The sequence below is a fragment of the Ovis canadensis genome, chromosome 1 (assembly GCF_042477335.2).
Source record: "Ovis canadensis isolate MfBH-ARS-UI-01 breed Bighorn chromosome 1, ARS-UI_OviCan_v2, whole genome shotgun sequence".
NCBI lineage: Eukaryota > Metazoa > Chordata > Mammalia > Artiodactyla > Bovidae > Ovis > Ovis canadensis.
This window is the reverse complement of record NC_091245.1, coordinates 54,516,818-54,538,130: the sequence shown is the minus strand read 5'-3', so window position 1 is coordinate 54,538,130 and position 21,313 is coordinate 54,516,818. Positions and strand designations below refer to the sequence as shown.

General features: G+C 37.6%; 1 protein-coding gene across 1 annotated transcript in view; it reads left to right on the top strand.

The window, feature by feature from the left end:
* Positions 1-2,824: 2,824 nt before the first annotated feature.
* The window catches only part of PIGK (phosphatidylinositol glycan anchor biosynthesis class K), a 155,781-nt gene continuing 137,292 nt past the window's right edge, over positions 2,825-21,313 (top strand). Inside the window, exons 1-3 of the mRNA XM_069594902.1 lie at positions 2,825-2,973; positions 6,572-6,625; positions 11,526-11,617. Coding sequence (XP_069451003.1) covers positions 2,881-2,973; positions 6,572-6,625; positions 11,526-11,617 — 239 coding nt within the window. The 5' untranslated portion in view covers positions 2,825-2,880. The remainder of the gene's footprint in view (positions 2,974-6,571; positions 6,626-11,525; positions 11,618-21,313) is intronic.

Below are 21,313 nucleotides of genomic sequence, written 5' to 3'. Positions count from 1 at the left end.
AATGAAGCAAGAAAATCTTCGAGTCTTCTGCTATCAATATTATGAATTATATTAAAATAATAACATAAACCATGAAAATGAAATACAAGCAATAATATTGGAAAGGAAGAGACAAAAGATAATTTTCAGATAACATTATTGTAAAACTAGGAAAGCCAAAGCAACTTGTCAAAAACGTTTTAAATAATTTTGAGTATTAAGATAATTAAATAATTCTTATTAAAATAATGAAAAAGCAGCTGGACACAAAATATGACCTGCATATCAACAATAACTGATCAGAATACATACTGTTATAGATATTACTTATAATCATTTATCTATGTGTTTCCTACATTAAAAAGCAGAGACATTACTTTGTCAACAAAGGTTAGTCTAGTCAAGGCTATGGTTTTTTCAGTGGTCATGTATGGATGTAAGAGTTGGACTATAAAGAAGGCTGAGCACAGAAGAATCGATGCTTTTGAATTGTGTTGGAGAGGACTCTTGAGTCCCTTGGACTGCAAGGAGATCCAACCAGTCCATCCTAAAGGAAATCAGTCCTGGGTGTTCATTGGAAGGACTGATGTTAAAGCTGAAACTCCAGTATTTTGGCCACCTGATATGAAGAGCTGACTCATTTGAAAAGACCCTGATGTTGGGAAAGACTGAAGGCAGGAGGAGAAGGGGACGACAGAAGATGAGATCGTTAGATGGCATCACTGACTCAATGGACATGAGTTTGGGTAAACTCTGGGAGTTGGTGATGGACAGGGAGGCCTGGTATGCTGCAGTTCATGGGGTTGCAGAGTTGGACACGACTGAGTGACTGAACTGAACTTCCTACATAATGTAAAAGAAATCTATTAAGAATAACAACAAATGTTAAAAATGCTTACAAATTAGCTTAATTTAGTGACCTTTGACTTAAAGTTTTACTGAGAAATTTAAAATAGGAACCACAAATAAATGAAACTATGATATTCTTGAATGAGAGACTATGATAAAGATGTCAGTTTCTCTCAAACTTAAAGAGATTTTCATAACCCCATTGAAAAAACCCAAATAGTAATTTTTATAAATATTATCATAAAATTCAGTTGGGAAATTACCAGGAGAATTAATCAAAGAATTTTGTGAAAAATGAAGCATACTGAAATGGTTAGCCCTAATGGTCAAATATCAAAACATGTTAAAGCAACAATAATTAAAATAACATACCTCTGGCCACAAACTAGACAATTATTTTAATTGAAAAGAGTCCAGAAATATTCTATTTCTTATAAGAATTTAATAGAAGAGATATCAGGAGTCAATAAGGAAGGTTAGAATTATGTAGAAAATTATATTGGATAATTAAATACTAATTTTGATAAAAGTACTGGTAGATTATTATTGCAATGGGTCCCATGGAATCACGTCTCCATTTCTACATCCTTGTGTATCTAGATATGGACATACCACAAAGTTTTGGGTGGTTTGTTATGCAGCAATTGACATCTTGTAAAATCTTATAGAATATACTAAAATATATTCCAGATAGTTGAAGAGTTAAATATAAAATTAAAAGGAAATAAAACTTTTGATTTGAGACCTAAATGAACTTGAAGCATTCAGGTACAAGACATGCTGGACATGTGCTTACTTTCTTATCTTCATCAGGGAAAGACTGAAATCTGATTTAAGCCTGACATTAAAGATCATACAAAGTGCAAAAGCAAAAGAAACAAAATAGAAAGAGAGACCAATACTGGGAAAAGCAACAGCATAAACTATGGCAAGGGTCAATATCACTTCTTTATAAATATATCATTCAAATGCACACGTAAAATAAAGCTATGAACATAAATTTTACATCAGAGGACATACAGATATTTTATTAAAAAAACAACAACATAAGGTCCTGATGGTAAAGAACTAGAACCACCTTAGGTAACATTTTACACCAAGGAATTGAGAGGGAAAAGAATGGTATACTTTGGTATTCAGTTGCATATTTTGATGGCATTGTAAATTAGTATACTTTAGAAAGCAACATCATTCATAGCCACTAAAGCTTTTGTGTCTTTTGACTCAAGATACTCATTCTAGGAAAATTATCCAAAGAAAATAATTCAGAAATGCAAAAAAAGCTGTCCAAAGATAACTCTTTATAATATGATTTTAATACTAAAATTTAGAGACTGTGTATTGCCCAAAAGACGGGCAATTACTTTGGCTTAGGCCTCAGTAAGGGACAGAACTCCATGTCACATTGAATGTTAAAATTACTAAGATTATGAAGCAGCTTAAATACTTTTATGTCATGCTAGATGCAAAGCAGAATTTAAAACTAAATGAATATAATAAACATAATGGAATCCTCAGACTCTGATATGTTTTAGCTCTATAATTACAAAATAAACAAAAATGTAACTAATTTCTCCATGTTCATACGTTTAACAGGTAATAGACCCCAAGTATAAGAGTTGGAGCGCTCACCCATGTTTTCCTTTGCAATTGATCCAATTAACTACCTTTTTGTATCCCAAAGCTTACTCTTCTACATCACATCATGTTTCATATAGTCAAATAATGGGCACCACTAACCAAAAAAGGAAATAATAGCTTCTTAAAGTTTACAGGCTCACAGTTTTTCTCCATTGTTTTTCAAAAAAGTTTTAAAACGTCCATTTTATAATACAAAACCTGAAAATTTAGTTCAAGGATCAGACTCAGTCCCAGCTACCGGGGAAACTAACGACTGCGGGAAGCGCAGGCTTTCGAAAGCTGGCGAGGGAGCCGCTCTCTAGGAGGCGGGGCAGGTGTCGCAAAGAAAAGGAAAAAAAACTACGCAAATCCCGCCCCGCGCTGCTTTACGGCACTCGCCCCGCCTCTCCAGGTGCGCTGAAGCCGGCAAACATGGTCGACACCTGTTTTCTCAGCCAGGGTTTGACTACTCTGGCAGGGTTGTTGCTCTTGCCTTTCGGCAGCTTGGCCGCTAGTCAGATCGAGGTAGGAGTCAGGCCCTCTGAACGACAGGGCCCTGCGGGGGACAGCTGTGTCGTGGCCGTCAGCGTCCAGCAGATGTCCGATACACAGCTACGGAGGGAAGCCTCCTGGAAGCTGACGGTGCTGTGGGGAGGGTGTCGCAGGGAACAGGAGAGGACAGTGACTGTCTGTTTCAGCCTTTTAAAATGGCGAATGAAAAGAATCAAGTCTTGAGCGGCGGGAGAGGGCGTGATCCTTTGCTCCGAAGAGCGTGCAGTCCCTATTAGGTGAAAGGTCAGCTCTAGAGTGCCGCGCCTAGGTCCCCGCTACCAAACTACAACGCTCTACTAGGAATCAGATGGGTACAGTGTTTTATTTTTGACTCACACTAAGTTCTGGCCAGATATAAAGCCTTTATTCTCCCCTGTACTCTGATAATACTCTAGTCCAGTTCTGCAGCCTACATCTCTAGCATCATTTTTCAGAACAGCAGACGTTTGAAAATTTGTGCCCTAAGTTTTATATTCGGACCTACCCCACCTCCTACGGGGTTTCTCCTATGCTGGAAACCTAGGATTAAAAAAAAAAAACAAAACAGAACTCCTCTATTTCACATTTTAATCATCACTAAATTCTGTATTCTCAATATTTAAAATTGCTTTCACTTCTTAAGTTCCACTGACTTGATGCAGGCCCTCGTCTTTTCTTGCCTAGATTATTTCAGTAACCTTATCTTGTTTTCTTCAGGCTTCCAAATTCCTTCTCTTTAGTCTTCATCAAAGTAAGTTTGATCAGATTATTCTTTAGATTGCATACTTTTAGTGTTTTTGGACGGAGTAAAGTGTAAACATCATGATCTAGTCTCTGCCTACGTCCCAGTCTTCATATAGGAGCCCATTCTCCCCACCATCTCAGACGTTAGTCAGTCAGCCAGTTCAGTCGCTCAGTCGTGTCCCAACTCTGCGACCCCGTGAACTGCAGCACGCCAGGCCTCCCTGTCCATCACCAACTCCCGGAGTTCACTCTGATCACTCAGACTCACGTCCATCGAGTCAGTGATGCCATCCAGCCATCTCATCCTCAGTCGTCCCCTTCTTCTCCTGCCCCCAATCCCTCCCAGCATCCGGGTCTTTTTCCAATGAGTCAACTCTTCGCATGAGATGGCCAAAGTATTGGAGTTTCAGCTTTAGCATCAGTCCTTCCAATGAACACCCAGGACTGATCTCAGACGTTGAGCTTAGACTAATGCTGAAAGCTTTTTAAATACGCAACTCTACCATTTTAAAAAGAAAGCATGCACGCTTTCTTTATATTCATGAATTATTGCTAATTTATATATTCACTATGAAGCATGTTGTTTAGATAATATAAATATGTATAGAAATTCTATTTTTCTTATATATTTAGCAGATTATTCTGTATACTTTGTTTTGGATATTATTACTCTTTTTTGTAGTTACATAGCGGTGCTTTTTAACATTCTGTTGTGTTATTCTCCCTGTTTCTTTGTTTGCTCATTTACTAAAATGCAGTAAAAGCTAGCCCCTGTAGAACCTTCCTTTTCTTTATCTTGCATTTACTGTTGTACTGTGTGCACTTGGCTAGTGTAGCACTCGTCTATCATATTATAACCCATGTGCACTTTGTACTCACTATTATTCCATCATCTTTCGTTTATAGGGCAATAGCTGCCTACTTGGTCTGCCTCAGGTCATTCTTTCTTCAATCCAGTCTGTTCTCTAAGCCTCAGCCAGAGTAACTTTTAAATACAGAAATCTGACCATGTCACCTATATATACTTTCATGTTGTTTTAAGGATAAAGAGCTAAATCTTGGTTATGACCCATAGGCTCCTGCCTGCACGCTGGTTCTATCTCCCCTCTCTCTCTTTAAAACTTCTAGTTATGCTAATTTTCCTTTAGTTTCTAGAACCTTTAAGGTCCCTTCTGGCGTTTGGGTAATGTTCTCTGTCTGGAATTATTTTCCCTCTCTATCTGTTGAATCATAACCCAAATTTCCCTGGAGAAACCTCCCCTGACATCCCTGCTGGGCTCCCCCCAGGTCAGGTCCCCCTATTATACTCTTTTATGATACTGTATATCTTACCTTTAGAGAATTTGAGGTTTATCCTCATCTGTTTGATGTAACCTCTTTGGAGGCAAGTACTAGCATTGTTTCGCCCATTGTTGTGTTCTGAGCATTGAGAACAGTAGCTGGCACGTGGTACCCAATGAATGTGATGAATGAATGAATGTTATATTGTAGTGTAATGTGTTTGCATGCTTGTCTTTATTGACCTCAGGGATTCTTGAGAGAAAGCAGCATGCTTTTTAAGTGATTTTTGAATCACTGTACATTACATAGTACCTGGCACATAATAGGTGCTCCAGTAACCATATGTGGTTGAATAACTTTGTAGTGTCTATATTATCTTAACAATCACAGAAGAGTTTTGACATCTCAGTTTTTTTCACTGAAGTCTTAACAATGTGAGAATTTTGGAGCTAGAAGTGACATTAGAGATTATTGGGTCAGTTCTCATTTCTACATGAGGAAAATCAAGTCCAGAGAGCTAAATGACAGTCTAGTCTCACAACCAGGTAAGGGATAGGATCTGGGCTGAAACCAGATCTTCAGATTCCTAGCTTACTAATGCACGTTGCTTTCTTTAGCATCTATTCAACTGTTGAGAAGTTTATAAAGAGATATATATTGGGTTGGGTTGGCCAAAAAGTTCATTCTGGATTGTCCATAAGACGTAACAGGTGTATATATATAACACAACACATGCACTCGAGTGATTTTTTAATTTCATTCTTCTGGAAATTTTCTTCCTAGCTGAAAATTAAAAGAGCTAATATATGTTTTGCAGTTATATATTCCAATCACCATTCCTACATTCTGTGTGTCAGATAATGCTACCATTTTATAGATGGGGAAGCAGAAGCATAGGAAGTTAGTTAAGCAGCTTTCCTAAGTTTATACAGCTAGTAAGTAGTAGGATCCAGATTTGAATCCAGGCAGTCTGATTGTTCTCATAATTAATGCTGTTTAGGAGCAGATCTGAGATCATTATGGTTTATATTCACTGTTATTTTAATATATAATAAAAATCATATTCATTAGGTGTCTGGATGGTATTGGACATTGAGATTTTTAATGTTCCATGATGGCAAATGTAATTAAGATTTACTCTAACAGATAGTAAAATGGTACATGGAAGTATGGTAGAGAATGTATTCAATCAGACATTTTGGTGAGTTCAAATAAAATAATAGGAAGCATTCAATATTTATTCCTATTCAGCAGGAAGGATATTGTTATGTGTAGAATGAAGACATGAAATAAGTCATTCATAATTTAAAGACTGAATGGAAAACTGGAAGCATATGAGGAAGAGCTGACTATTTGAGATAAAATGTTTAAAAACAGCCCCTCTCACAATAACCCCCCAAGTAAAATTATTTTGGCTTTCATAAAGTCAAATACTAGAAATTTATAAACTTGTGTTGTGATGACTTACTGAAACTAAAAATTCCATGTATCTTAACTGCCCTTTATCAGTCTTTATTCTGGGAAATTTGATTTTCTTCTAATCTTTTTGCTATTATTTGATTACTAGGATCAAGCAGAACAGTTCTTCAGAAGTGGCCATACAAACAACTGGGCAGTTTTGGTATGTATTCTATAAAGGTTTACCTTGTTTACGTTAGATATGTGTCTGAGAAATTTTGTGTGAGTCAAATTCTTAAGAATAAAATTTATTTTTTGTAACAGAAATTATATTAATATGGCTATATTTTAAATTGAGCACATCAACTAATAATATTATTTGCTTCCAGTATATCTGTCAAGTGGTGATGAGTAAATAAATAGAAAGATAAGCTAGAGATCCTGTTGTTAAGGGAAGTATTTTATGAAGTGTAGTGGTATTTTAATGACAGAAACTAGTAACTTACATTGAATATTTCTTATCTATAATGTTAGTTTATAGAAACTCTCTACTTTGGCTGTTTTCTTAAAAATTTTTTTTTTTGTTTGCAAAAATAAATGATCATTGTAGAAAATTCAAGTTATACAGAAATGTTTAGAAGGAGACAGATTAATTTTATGTTATTGTGATTAAATAGAATAGTAACATGTCTTATGACTCATTTCCTTGTTCGGGTTCATGACTCATTTTCTTGTTCTTCAGGAACAAATAGCTTTTATATGCTACCACCTCACAAGAGATTTTATAAAGGAATTGAACAAAAGCTGCTCATGATAAGAGGAGAGGTTTTAGTGATCACTTAAATTGGACAAAACTGTGAGGTAGCAGGCCATGATCCACCAGTTTGAGAAGATAACTTGTTTTGTAGAAAACTAAAGTGTTAGTTGCTCAGTTGTGTCTGACTCTTTGTGACCCCATGGACTGTAGTGTGCCAGGCTCCTCTGTCCATGGGATTTTCCAGGCAAAAATACTGGAGTGGGTTGTCATTTCCTTCTCCAGGGGATCTTCCCTACCTGGGAATTGAACCTGGGTCGCCCTCATTGCAGGCAGATTCTTAACTCTCTGAGCCACCAGGAAAGTGTAGGAAACTTAAGGACACTTCCAGTTAGTCGCTCTATGGAAATTCTTAAAAGAGGGAATAGCTGCCTACGTGCAGACAGCTAATTTCCAGAAGGCTCCTTTAGAATAGAAGCCTGTTAGCTTATACCACACACACATTAAACTCTTCCTTGTTCTGGGAACTTCCATGTTCTTGAAACAGCCCCTCTCTAATCTCAGCAACCTGGGTCTCCATAGAGAAACTGAGGGTGAAAAAGAATTACCACTGAGTATTTCGCAACTGCTGTTTTCATATTTGTGCAATATTTTGCACATTAATGGCTTCCCTGGTGCTCAGACAGTAAAGAATCTACCAGCAATGCTACTGGGGCGACCTGGGTTTGATCCCTGTGTTGGGAAGATCCCCTGGAGAAGGGAATGGCCACCCACTCCAGTATTCTTGCCTGGAAAATTCCATGCGCAGAGGAGCCTGGTGGGCTACAGTCCATAGGGTCACAAAGAGTTGGACAAGACTGAGCAACTAACATTTTTACACGTTAACCCAGATTTACTAGAGTGAGACTTCAGTAAATTGTATTTTCTTAAATGGAAAATTATGATGTTTGACCAGGAAGGGCCGAGTTGAAAGTATAAAACATACATTTCTTTCAATGTTATTTTTTCAAATTAAATATATATATATATTCCAACTGCCTCTCCCCCTGCCCTCCTACCCTCCTAGTTTGAATTAGTTTTAGTCTTGACTGGATGAGCAGAGGTAAATGAAATGACCCTTTGCTCTTGTAATATGACTGAGAAAACTTGCCACCAGAGGGAGATAGAAGAAAATTGGATTCCATTTTAGTTTCAGGATTTGCTTTGATTAAAACATTTTTGTCTCTGTTTAATGAAAGTTATATAATCTATACTCATGGTGAAAAAAGTAATACTGATGGGTAGTGATTTTGATTCTACCTTTATTGGTTTTGGTTTTTGCTAATATAGGCAATAGTATAGTGAAAATCCTTTAATACATATTTTTGCATGCTTCAGTTCAGTTCAGTTCAGTTGCTCAGTTGTGTCCAACTCTTTGGGACCCCATGGACTGCAGTATGCCAGGCTTCCCTGTCCACCACTAATTCCTGGAGCTTACTCAAATACATGTCCATTGAGGCTGTGATGCCATCCCAACCATTTCATCCTCTGGTGTCCCCTTCTCCTGTCTTCAATCATTCCCAGCATAAGGGTCTTTTCAAATGAGTCAGTTCTTTGCAACAGGTGGCCAAAGTATTGGAGTTTCAGCTTCAGCATCAGTCCTGCCAATGAATATTCAGGACTGCTTTCCTCTAGGATAGACTGGTTGGATCTCCTTGCAGTCCAAGGGACACTCAAGAGTCTTCTCCAACACCACAGTTCAAAAGCATCAGTTCTTCGGTGCTCAGCTTTCTTTATAGTCCAACTTTCACATCTATAGATGACTACTGGAAAAACCAAACTTTGCCTAGATGGACCTTTGTCAGCAAAGTAATGTCTGCTTTTTAATATGCTGTCTAGGTTAGTCATAGCTTTCTTCCAAGGAGCAAGCAAATTTTAATTTCATGACTGCAGTCACCATCTGCTGTGATTTTGGAGCCCAAAAAGATAAAGTCTGTCACTGTTTCCATTGTTTCCCCTCTGTTTGCCATGAAGTGATGGGACCAGATGCCATAATGTTAGTTTTCTGAATGTTGAGTTTTAAACCAACTTTTTCACTCTCCTCTTTCACTTTCATCAAGAGGCTCTTTAGTTCTTAACTTTCTGACATAAGGGGAGTGTCATCTGCGTATCTGAGGTGATTGATCTTTCTCCTGGCGGTCTTGATTCCAGCTTGGGCTTCATTCAGCCCAGCATTTTTCATGATGTACTCTGCATATAAGTTAAATAAGCAGGGTGACAATATGAAGCCTTGACATACCCCTTTTCCTATTTGGAACCAGTCTGTTGTTCCATGTCCAGTTCTAGCTATTTTTTCCACATTTCTCAGGAGGCAGATAAGGTGGTCTGGTATTCTCATCTTTTTAAGAATTTTCCACAGTTAATTGTGATCCACACAGTCAAAGGCTTTGGCATAGTCAATAAAGCAGAAGTAGATGTTTTTCTGGAATTCTCTCGCTTTTTCAGTGATCCAGTGGATGTTGGCAATTTGATCTCTGGTTCCTCTGCCTTTTCTAAAACCAGCTTGAACATCTGGAAGTTCACTGCTCACGTACTGTTGAAGCCTGACTTGGAGAATTTTGAGCATTACTTTGCCAGTGTGTGAGATGAGTGCTGTTGTTTGGTTGTTTCAAAATTGTTTAACATTGCGTTTCTTTGGGATTGGAGTGAAAACTGACCTTTTCCAGTCCTGTGGCCACTGCTGCGTTTTCCAAATTTGCTGGCATATTGAGCTCAGCACTTTCACAGCATCATCTTTTAGGATTTGAAATAGCTCAACTGGAATTCCATCACCTCCACTAGCTTTGTTTGTAGTGATGTTTCCTAAGGCCCACTTGACTTCACATCCAGGATGTCTGGCTCTAGGTGAGTGATCACACCATCGTGATTATCTGGATCATGAATATCTTTTTTGTATGGTTCTTCTGTGTATTCTTACTACCTCTTCTTAATATCTTCTGCTTCTGTTAGGTCCATACCATTTCTGTCCTTTATTGTGCCCATCTTTGTATGAAATGTTCCCTTGGTATCTCTAATTTTCTTGAAGAGATCTCTAGTCTTTCCCATTCTATTATTTTCCTCTGTTTCTTTGCATTGATCACTGATCATTGATTTTGCATGCTTATATGAACCAAAAAAAATAAGTACATTGTAAAACTTGGTGTAAATTGCAAATTACCCTCTTAGAAGGTTTATATTAGTTTACCTTCCCTTAAGTAGGATATGAGTGTTCATGCTCCACAGTCTTCCCAATAATATGAATTGTCAGGCTTTTGGATGGTTATCAATTTGATTTATGTTTTTAAAATTATGACAGAAGTTGAGCATTATTAAAAGTTTCACTGTCCATTTTTAATGCCTTTGTTATAAAATGCTTGGTCTCATCCTTTGTCCATTTTTCAGAATGGAGTTGTTCATCTTATTAAGTTATAATTATTTCAAGTTTTTCATTTCTGTTAGGATTATATGGTACTTTTTTCTTTAATGTAGTCAAAAATTTTAGTGTTTTCCTTATTGGATTCCAGGTTGAAAATTCGTTGTAAAAAAAGGCTTGTAGTTCCTTTCCACTTGCAGGGGCAAGAACGTTTGTGATGTTCTCTGTCATTATACTTAAACCATCAGTAGAAGTATGTGATAGGAGGTAGGATGCTTAGCAAGTAGGTACACTACCAACCAACCCCAGTCTCTGGTTTTTCCTTGGAATAGATGCCCGAGAGGGCTGACTTCTGAGGCACTGTGTTAGATTTTCCTTGTATCCTTGGTGTCTTTTTTAGGGATCAGTTTTTTTTTTTTTTTCAAGTGTAAAGTTTGTTGGAATCATTTCTGGTTTTCTGTTCAGTTCAACAGCTTCTTTAAGATGCATTCTCTTATGTGCATATAAAATCATTTTCTGTGCTCTGTTTTTATCTCTATCTTACATTTTTCACAACTAAAATTAGGAAGCTATCCAGAGTGAAAGGAATAGTATATAACCCAGTGTAGTTAATTTTCTCTTCTATTCTGTGATGAGATTATGTTCCTTGTCTTGGATTCTAAAAAATTTAATATTTTAGGAATAAGAACATTATAGGATCACATAAATTGAGAGTAACTAAGTTGATTCAATATTTGATTAAATTCCACAAAGATTTGTTTTCTCTTAAGCTGAATAGTTTTTTTAATTTAAGACCAGTTATGAAAGACTTCTTTCTAGGGAGGTTGGTTTTATTGACAATTCTTTAGGTGCTTTGCTGTTTGTAGGCCTGATTATGATACACTTTTTAGGCATCTCTATATCCTACTTAGAAGTAATTTTGTAACTCTGTAGTTTATTTTGATTCCTACAAATAATATATTTGTTTTGATACTTTAGGTTTGTACGTCCAGATTCTGGTTTAATTATCGACATGTTGCAAATACTCTTTCCGTTTATAGAAGTGTCAAGAGGCTAGGTATTCCTGACAGGTAAGAATTCTTAATAAAGCTTAACTCTGAACCTCAGTGAAAATTGCCTGTAGATGACTGTTGTTATATTTGTGTATTTGTGTTGTTTTTAAAAACATAAAGAAACCTAATTTGAAGTTATTTTGTTATTGTTACAGCACACTGTCATGTATAAAGTAGTTTTAATTTAAGACTATAATGGCAAATTATATAAAACAGCAATCAATAAATACTAAGGTAGGAAGATTTGATAAAGTGTAATTGTTCAGTGTCCCTTATTTAATTATTCAGTGCCTCAGTCTGGGTTTAATTGTAGGTAACAGAAGGCAATTCTGACTGATTCAAGTAGAAAAGATATTTGTTGAAAACATATTGATTAGTTTACCAATTTGCTGGGAGGGTTGAGCCCTTGAAGAGTCAGAAACAGGAGAGACTATGTAACAGAAAAGACGTGTCTAAAAATCATAGCATAAAACCAGTCTGATGACAGGAATGCAGCCTCAAATTGCTGAAGGCTAGACTCAGCTACGGAGAAGGCAATGGCACCCCACTCCAGTACTCTTGCCTGGAAAATCCCATGGATGGAGGAGCCTGGAAGGCTGCAGTCCATGGGGTCGCTGAGGGTCGGACATGACTGAACGACTTCACTTTCACTTTTCACTTTCATACATTGGAGAAGAAAATGGCAACCCACTCCAGTGTTCTTGCCGGGAGAATCCCAGGGACGGGGGAGCCCGGTGGGCTGCCGTCTGTGCAGTCGCACAGAGTCGGACATGACTGAAGCGACTTAGCAGCAGCAGCAGCAGTAGCAGACTCAGCTACTCGGAGAAGGCAATGGCACCCCACTCCAGTACTCTTGCCTGGAAAATGCCATGGACAGAGGAGCCTGGTGGCCTGCAGTCCATGGGGTCAGTAAGAGTTGGACATGACTGAGCGACTTCACTTTCGCTTTTCACTTTCATGCATTGGAGAAGGGAATGGCAACCCACTCCAGTGTTCTTGCCTGGAGAATCCCAGGGATGGGGGAGCCTAGTGGGCTGCCATCTATGGGGTTGGACAGAGTCGGACATGACTGAAGCGACTTAGCAGCAGCAGCAGACTCAGCTATTACACAGCTGCCACCATTGCCTTTGGAAACTTAATGTTGCTACTGCTGCCAAAATCTGACCTTTGTTGTCCCAGTTTCTTACCATCTCCAGCTTTTAATTTAGCGTACTTGATGGGAATGTCATGTTGGCAGAGCATAGATTAAGTGCTCATGTGCATGCTGCAGGGGTGACAGGAAGAATGACCGTGTGGCATTGTTGGCTTCTGTATAGGGAGGGGTCCTCTGCCTTCTGTGAAGACTCGTAAAGTGATATATTCCCTAATTGTATGAGGGAGCTCAGGTACTAAGCAGAGCTTCCACACCTCCACCTGCAAATATCTGTCCTCCACCTTTGGTTTGTCGGATATGATAGATCTATTTTAGCTACTTCAGAAGCAGTTATAGAAGAAACTGCAGTCAGTTTGGTTACTTAGGTGTGATTCATCTAGTCCTATGGTTCCTCTCTACCATGTGAGGCAGTGTGGAAGCAGTTTTGCAGTTAGATCTGACTTTGAAATCTGGGTTCAGTGGTTCAGTGGTGATTTTGGTTAGTCACTTTGCCATACTAGGCCTGTTTCCTTGGCTATTACCTGGTGATGGTAGCACCTTCTTTACAGGACTTCAGTTCATTTCAGTTCAGTTGCCAAGTCGTGTCCGACTCTTTGCAACCCCATGAATTGCAGCACGCCAGGCCTTCCTGTCCATCACCAACTGCTGGAGTTCACTCAAACTCATGTCCATCGAGTTGGTGATGCCATCCAGCCATTTCATCCTCTGTTGTCCCCTTTTCTTCCTGCCCTCAATCCTCCCAGCATCAGGGTCTTTTCCAATGAGTCAGCTCTTCACATGATGTGGCCAAAGTACTGTAGTTTCAGCTTTAGCATCATTCCTTCCAAAGAACACCCAGGACTGATCTCCTTTAGGATGGACTGGTTGGATCTCCTTGCAGTCCAAGGGACTCTCAAGAGTCTTCTCCAACATCACAATTCAAAAGCATCAATTCTTTGGTGCTCAGCTTTCTTCACAGTCCAACTCTCACATCCATACATGACCACTGGAAAAACCATAGCCTTGACTAAATGGACCTTTGTTGGCAAAGTAATGTCTCTGCTTTTCAATATGCTATCTAGGTTGGTCATAACTGTTCTTCCAAGGAGTAAGCGTCTTTTAATTTCATTGTTTTTTTTTTTTTATAGGACTTAGGTACTTAAAATAAAGTGAATAGAAGTATGTATAAAATGCTGTAGGAGCAGAAAGGAAGCAGTGCATGACTCAAGAAACAAATTTACAGTCTATATCAATAGATCATTTTAACCTAACAAGCTGACAACTATAGCCTATAATTGTAACTATAATTTAATTCCTGTGTTTCATCTGGAAATTAAGGCATCTTGGTAATATCACTTTTAAAAAGTACATTAGGGCTGAGAAAGGATGATTTGTTATATGAAGTATAAGAATTATTCTTGTCATTAGCTGATTACTATTATTTGTTCTCTTCAAATAGGTGTATGTGGTTAGTCTGTTGATTTTTAACTGCTATTCCTTCTATACCAAATGTGCCCCTCCAGGGAATTACTATGCATTATTTGGCAGTAGGTTTCACTTTGGTGAATGAATCTTTGTCCTATCTATTATTCATTTGTTGTTGTTTAGTTGTTAAGTCATGTCTGACTCTTTTGCAACCCCATGGACTGTACCTGCCAGTCTGCTCTGTCCATAGGATTTCCCAGAATACTGGAGTGGGTTGCCATTCCGTTCTCTAGGGGATCTTTCTGACCCAGGGATCAAACCCATGTCTTCTGCATTGGCAGGCGGATTCTTTATCCCAGAGTGACCTGGGAAGTCCCTTATAAGTCATTAGGTTTTTTTTTTTTTTTTTAATTAATGGTTTAAGTTTTAGAAGGACTGAACTGTACAAAAAAGATCTTCATGATCCAGATAATCACGATGGTGTGATCATTCACCTAGAGCCAAACATTCTGGAATGTGAAGTCAAGTGGGCCTTAGGAAGTATCTCTACGAACAAAGCTAGTGGAGGTGATGGAATTCCAGTTGAGCTATTTCAAATCTTAAAAGATGATGCTGTGAAAGCGCTGCACTCAGTACGCCAGCAAATTTGGAAAATTCAGCAGTGGCCACAGGACGGGAAATGGTCAGGTTTCATTCCAATCCCAAAGAAAGGCAATGCCAAAGAATGCTCAAACTACCGCACAATTGCACTCATCTCACATACTAGTAAAATAATGCTCAAAATTCTCCAAGCCAGACTTCAGCAATACGTGAACTGTGAATTTCCAGATGTTCAAGCTGATTTTAGAAAAGGTAGAGGAACCAGAGATCAAATTGCCAACATTCCGTGGATCATCAAAAAAGCAAGAGAGTTCTAGAAAACATCTACTTCTGCTCTATTGACTGTGCCAAAGCCTTTGACTGTGTGGATCACAACAAACTGTGGAAAATTCTGGGAGAGATGGGAGTACCAGACCACCGGACCTGCCTCTTGAGAAACTTGTATACAGGTCAGGAAGCAACAGCTAGAACTGGACATGGAACAACAGACTGGTTCCAAATAGGACAAGGAGTACGTCAAGGCTGTATATTGTCACCCTGCTTATTTAACTTATATGCAGAGTACATCATGAGAAATGCTGGGCTGGAAGAAGCACAAGCTGGAATCAGGATTTCTGGGAGAAATATCAATAACCTCAGATATGCAGATGACACCACCCTTATGGCAGAAAGTGAGGAAGAACTAAAGAGCCTCTTGATGAAAGTAAAAGAGGAGAGTGAAAAAGTTGGCTTAAAGCTCAGCGTTCAGAAAACAAAGATCATGGTATCTGGTCCCATCACTTCATGGCAAATATATGGGGAAACAGTGGAATCAGTGGCTGGCTTTATTTTTTGGGGCTCCAAATTCACTGCAGATGATGATTGCAGCCGTGAAATTAAAAGACGCTTACTCCTTGGAAGGAAAATTATTACCAACCTAGATAGCATATTAAAAAGCAGAGACATTTCTTTGTCAATAAAAGTTTCATCTAGTCAAGGCTGTGGTTTTTCCAGTAGTCATGTATGGATGTGAGAGTTGGACTATAAAGAAAGCCGAGCACCAAAGAAGTGATGCTTTTGAACTGTGGTGTTGGAGAAGACTCTTGAGAGTCCCTTGAACTGGAAGGAGATCCAACCAGTCCATCCTAAAGATTAGTCCAGGGTGTTCATTGGAAGGACTGATGTTGAAGCTCAAACTCCAATAGTTTGGCCACCTGAAGCTAAGAGCTGACTTATTTAAAAAGACCCTGATGTTGGGAAAGATTGAAGGCAGGAGGAGAAGGGGACGACAGAGTATGAGATGGTTGATGGCATCCCCAATGCAATGGACATGACTCTGGGTAGACTCCGGGAGTTGGTGATGGACAGGGAGGCCTGGCATGCTGCGATTCATGGGGTCGCAAAGAATCGGACACGACTGAGTGACTGAACTGAACTCAACTGAAGGTTTAAATGATTTGTTTAAATGATTTAAGTTTTAGAAGAATTTAAGCTAGAAGGACTTCTTAGTAAAGAGTATAACCATGGCTTGCATTTTATATATTAGGTTTTTTCCAAGGTTTCTAAAGAATTTTCTTATTCTTGTGTCAGATGCTTTCCTCTCTATATCCTTGATTATGAAGTCTTTGTTGGGAAATGAATTTGAGATTTAAATAGTTGATGATTTGAACTATTTGTTGCTTAGCAAACAGAGATCAATGGAATAGATTCTGTTTGACTTTTAACCTATTATGGTGAATATTCTTCTTCCTGATGACTTATTCCTGCTTTACTTCTACCTGGAATTAAGAGTAAAAATACAATTATAAGTAAATTTTAGTCAGAAAGTAATATGCTATTATGAAATAATAGTCTGGAAACTTAAAATCATTAAGAGCAGTTTTCAGTTTTAATGCTGGAATTTCAAAATACTGTTTGAATTTATTTTATACTTTAATGAACATTTTCAAGTTAAAGCAGTACAATCCTGTGTATCCTGAGAAAAATGACTGGTGTCTGCATTGAATAAAAATTATGAGTATAACTGTATATTGTTTACACTGTTTGCTTTTTTAAAGGAGCATTTTGCTTTGTCTTTTAATGCAAAATATTTGCATTTAGCTTTTCCATATACTTCAGTAAGAAACTAGTTCATGTCAGAAATCATTTCCCAAAACATATGACATAGATGATTGCCCTTTATTGTAGAAGTTCGCATCACTTCTTTAGATCCTGTTTGAAATATCGCATTAGTTGTATCAGTACTCTTGTTCTGATTTCTCTTTGATTTTCTGTCTGTATTTCACTTACTCTGACTGTACTGAGCTATTCTCTCTGCCTGGAATAGTTGTCTGTATACTTCTGGCTTACTGCTAACAAAACCTGGCTGTGATTCTGAATCACTTATGGTACTTGTTGAAAATACTGATTCTTCATTTTCACCCCTGGAGAGTCTAATTCACAAAATCTAAAGTGAATCCTAGACATCAACTTTATATGTGGTTCTGTGCACAACCAAGTTAGAAAGCACGGCTGTAGCTTTTACCTGACCTTACAAATTCACTTTAATACTTCTTCAAAAAAGCATTTCCTGACCTTCTTGTTTGCTTTCATAGTATCCTTTGTATGTACTTTGATTATAACATGATTACACTAATTATAGTATGTCTCCCTTATTAGATTATTAACTCCTTGAAGGGAACAAGGATTATGTTTTATTTCATTTTGTACTTATAGCATCCAGCACTGTGCCTGGATAGTAAGTGCTCAGTAGATGTTGGATAAATTAACATGTGACTTGGAAATACTTTACCCAGTTCAGTTCAGTTCAGTCGCTTAGTCATGTCTGACTCTTTGCGACCCCATGGACTGTAGCATGCCAGGCCTCCCTGCCTATCACCAACTCCCGGAGTTTGCTCAGACTCATGTCCATTGAGTTGGTAATGCCATCCAACCATCTAATCCTCTGTTGTCCTCTTCCTGCCTTCAGTCTTTCCCAGCATCAGGGTCTTTTCACATGACTTATTTCTTCACATCAGGTGGCCAAAGTATTAACCAATTAGGAAAGCAAACACAAGTTCGTACTTTAAAAGTAAGAACATTTCTGTCTTTTAAAGTGTTCATCTAGTTTTTAGCAAATTTATGTGTTATAAAAGACTTTTTAACACATAGGTTGTCAGAATTTTATAATACTATATCAAAATATTGATTCAGAGAGAGAATTTAATGGTTATGGGGGAAAAGAAAACGACGTGCTCACAAGATCTTCATAATTGCCCTCCAACTTGTCTATTACCCTGTTCACATTTAAGTTCCACGGAGTTCAGCTGTCTTGCACTTTGTGGCTGTGCTTTCTGTAACCTTACCCACCCACAGAGAGCTTGTTTTCTTTGCTTGGTTTTAGCTCCCTGAAATATTTCACTAGTTTTAGGAAATTCTGTGTCCTCAATGAATAGTTTTGGACTAAATCTCTGTTTTGCTACCTCCAGTACACTTTATATGCTTAAGATGAGGAAGAGAAAAGGCTTTAAGCAGAGGTTAGGTTCTAAAGTCAGTATGTGAAGCAAAAATGGAGCCAGTTATTCTTACAGGTTTCTTAAGTAGCACATAAAGTACAATGTATCTTTCATCAAGTCTAACACAGCCAGTTTTAGAGCAATGCTAGAACAAATTACTGTGTTCTTTTTCTTTGATGGAATATTCGATGAAGTGGTTTACTTCAGATTAAAGGATATATTATATGAAAAATATCCATATCTTTTTTTAACATTAGAATCGTGATGCTCATTCTGTGAGAGGCACAAGAGAATTGAGACTGATGAGAGAATGTAGAATCATAGCTCCCATCTCATCTCATGTTGACTTTGGGGAATAAATGCTTGAGTAATTGGGTGGATGAAATCTGTCTCTCCTTTTATCTTTTGGCTCAGTCATAAGAATTAAGTTTATGGAGTTAAATGTGTATATAATTATTTAGCTCTACTACAAGCTGGGTAGATATGAGTTTTTATAACAATCTCTATCTTATAAATAATTTCTATAATTAAATCCTATAGCCTTTCTTTTTATAATTTATCTTTTTATTGATGTAGAGTTGATTTGCAGTGTTGTATTAATTTCAGCTGTATAGAATAGTGACTCAGTGATGGTCCAGTAGCTATTCTGATACTTTTTTCCCCCTTACTCTGTATTTTAATCATTATATGAGATTAATATTCCTAATTTAAAAGCTTTATTCTCTCCTTATCCATATATTCTTGCAAAACAAAGTACCAGTCCTTTATTCTGGAACTTAAGGCCTTTGTAGTCTATCTATATCTAATATTCTGATCATTTCAGTTTTTTATGCTTCCTTCTTGTAAATCTCTGTATTGACATCTGTTATTGCCTTATACTTGTTCTTTCATCTATAGTTTTTTCTTTCTTCCCTACTTTCAGGTTTTCATGTGTCCAGATTCCCTTCATATATTTCCTAATGCTTTCTTGGTCCTTCTTGTATAAATATTTTATTTATATTTCTGTCAAGGCACTTTTTTGTAAGTATTGATCTTATTTCTTCAAGGCAGTTTCTGATACTATTTTTTGTATTCCAGTACATTCTTCAGTGTTGTGCAAAGTTGAATGAATGAATGAATGGATAGTATACTAAAGGCCCCTAGTTAAGTGGAATTTAAATTGGTCTAGGATGGAAAGGAAATATTTATGAATATTGCTTGCTTATAGTTGTTTAAGATCTTGATTCCTAAACTCTTCTGAGATGAAAGTGCTGTGTAGTGGATTTTATAACTATTCCCTAAGTCCTACTTTTGGGATCCATGGGTAGGATGATCTTACCAAGGGAACTTCAGATTCATTTCTTTCTATCAGATTAACTTCAACTTATTCTCTATCTTCCTACTGTTTAAGTTCCTCAGGATACACTTTTTTATTTTTGGTCAGTTGTCCTTTTTAACTTCTTTCTCAAGTAATAAATATTAGAATTATAATGCGAATTCTGATAATGTAAATTAAAAAAGAAAAAAAATCACTAAATGCCTATTATTGTGGTTTTTAAAATCATGTTGGTAGCATAGCTTTTGACTAATAATTCTTTAGGTTGCTGTGAATTAGATCTTATACATAAGAGGGTATTGTGTAAGGTGGAGCATTAATAAGATACTTAAGGAATTTTCTTATATAATTTTTCATTAAAATAATATGGAGAAGTCCATAGATATAGTTATTTGGAGATGCTTGTGGCTTTCCAGTAAGGTCAGCCAAAATGGACCTCTAATTTTGGCCTCCTTTTCCACTGCCCTGTGGTATACATTCACTATCCACCATAATTCAGATACTGTGATAGGCATTTTATAATGAATTATTTCATCTATCTCTTGAGACCTCTATGGGAGAACTCCCTACCTGCCATTTTCTTTTTTTTTCTTTTTATTTATCTCTTTTAAAATTTATTTATTTTAATTGGAGGCTAATTACTTTACAATATTGTATTGGTTTTGCCATACATCAACATGAATCCACCATGATTGTACACGTGTTCCCAATCCTGAACCCCCCTCCCACCTCCTTCCCCATACCATCCCTCTGGGTTATCCTGGTGCACCAGCCTTAAGCATCCTGTATCCTGCATCGAACCTAGACTGGCGATTCGTTTCTTATATGATATTATACATGTTTCAATGCCATTCTCCCCAATCATCCCACCCTTTCCCCCTCCCACAGAGTCCAAAAGACTGTTCTATGCATCTGTGTCTCTTTTGCTGTCTCACATACAGGGTTATTGTTACCATCTTTCTAAATTCCATATATATGTATTAATATACTGTATTGGTGTTTTTCTTTCTGGCTTTCTTCACTCTGTATAACAGTCTCCAGTTTCATCCACCTCATTAGAACTGATTCAAAAGTATTCTTTTGAATGGCTGAGTAATACTCCATTGTGTATATGTACCACAGCTTTCTTATCCATTCATCTGCTGATGGACATCTAGGTTGCTTCCATGTCCTGGCTATTATAAACAGTGCTGCGATGAACATTGGGGTACATGTGTCTCTTTCAATTCTGGTTTCCTCGGTGTGTATGCCCAGCAGTGGGATTGCTGGGTCATAAGGCAGTTCTATTTCCAGTTTTTTAAGGAATCTCCACACTGTTCCCCATAGTGGCTGTACTAGTTTGCATTCCCACCAACAGTGTAGGAGGGTTCCGTTTTCTCCACACCCTCTCCAGCATTTATTGCTTGTAGACTTTTGGATCGGAGCCATTCTGACTTCTCCCATTCTGAAGGCTGTCTTTTCACCTTGCTTAGAGTTTCTTTTGTTGTGCAGAAGCTTTTAATTTTAATTAGGTCCCATTTATTTATTTTTGTTTTTATTTCCAATATTCTGGGAGGTGGGTCATAGAGGATCCTGCTGTGATTTATGTCGGAGAGTGTTTTGCCTATGTTCTCTAGGAGTTTTATAGTTTCTGGCCTTATGTTTAGATCTTTAATCTAATTTGAGTTTATTTTTGTGTATGGTGTTAGAAAGTGTTCAAGGTTCATTCTTTTACAAGTGGTTGACCAGTTTTCCCAGCACCACTTGTTAAAGAGATTGTCTTTTCTCCA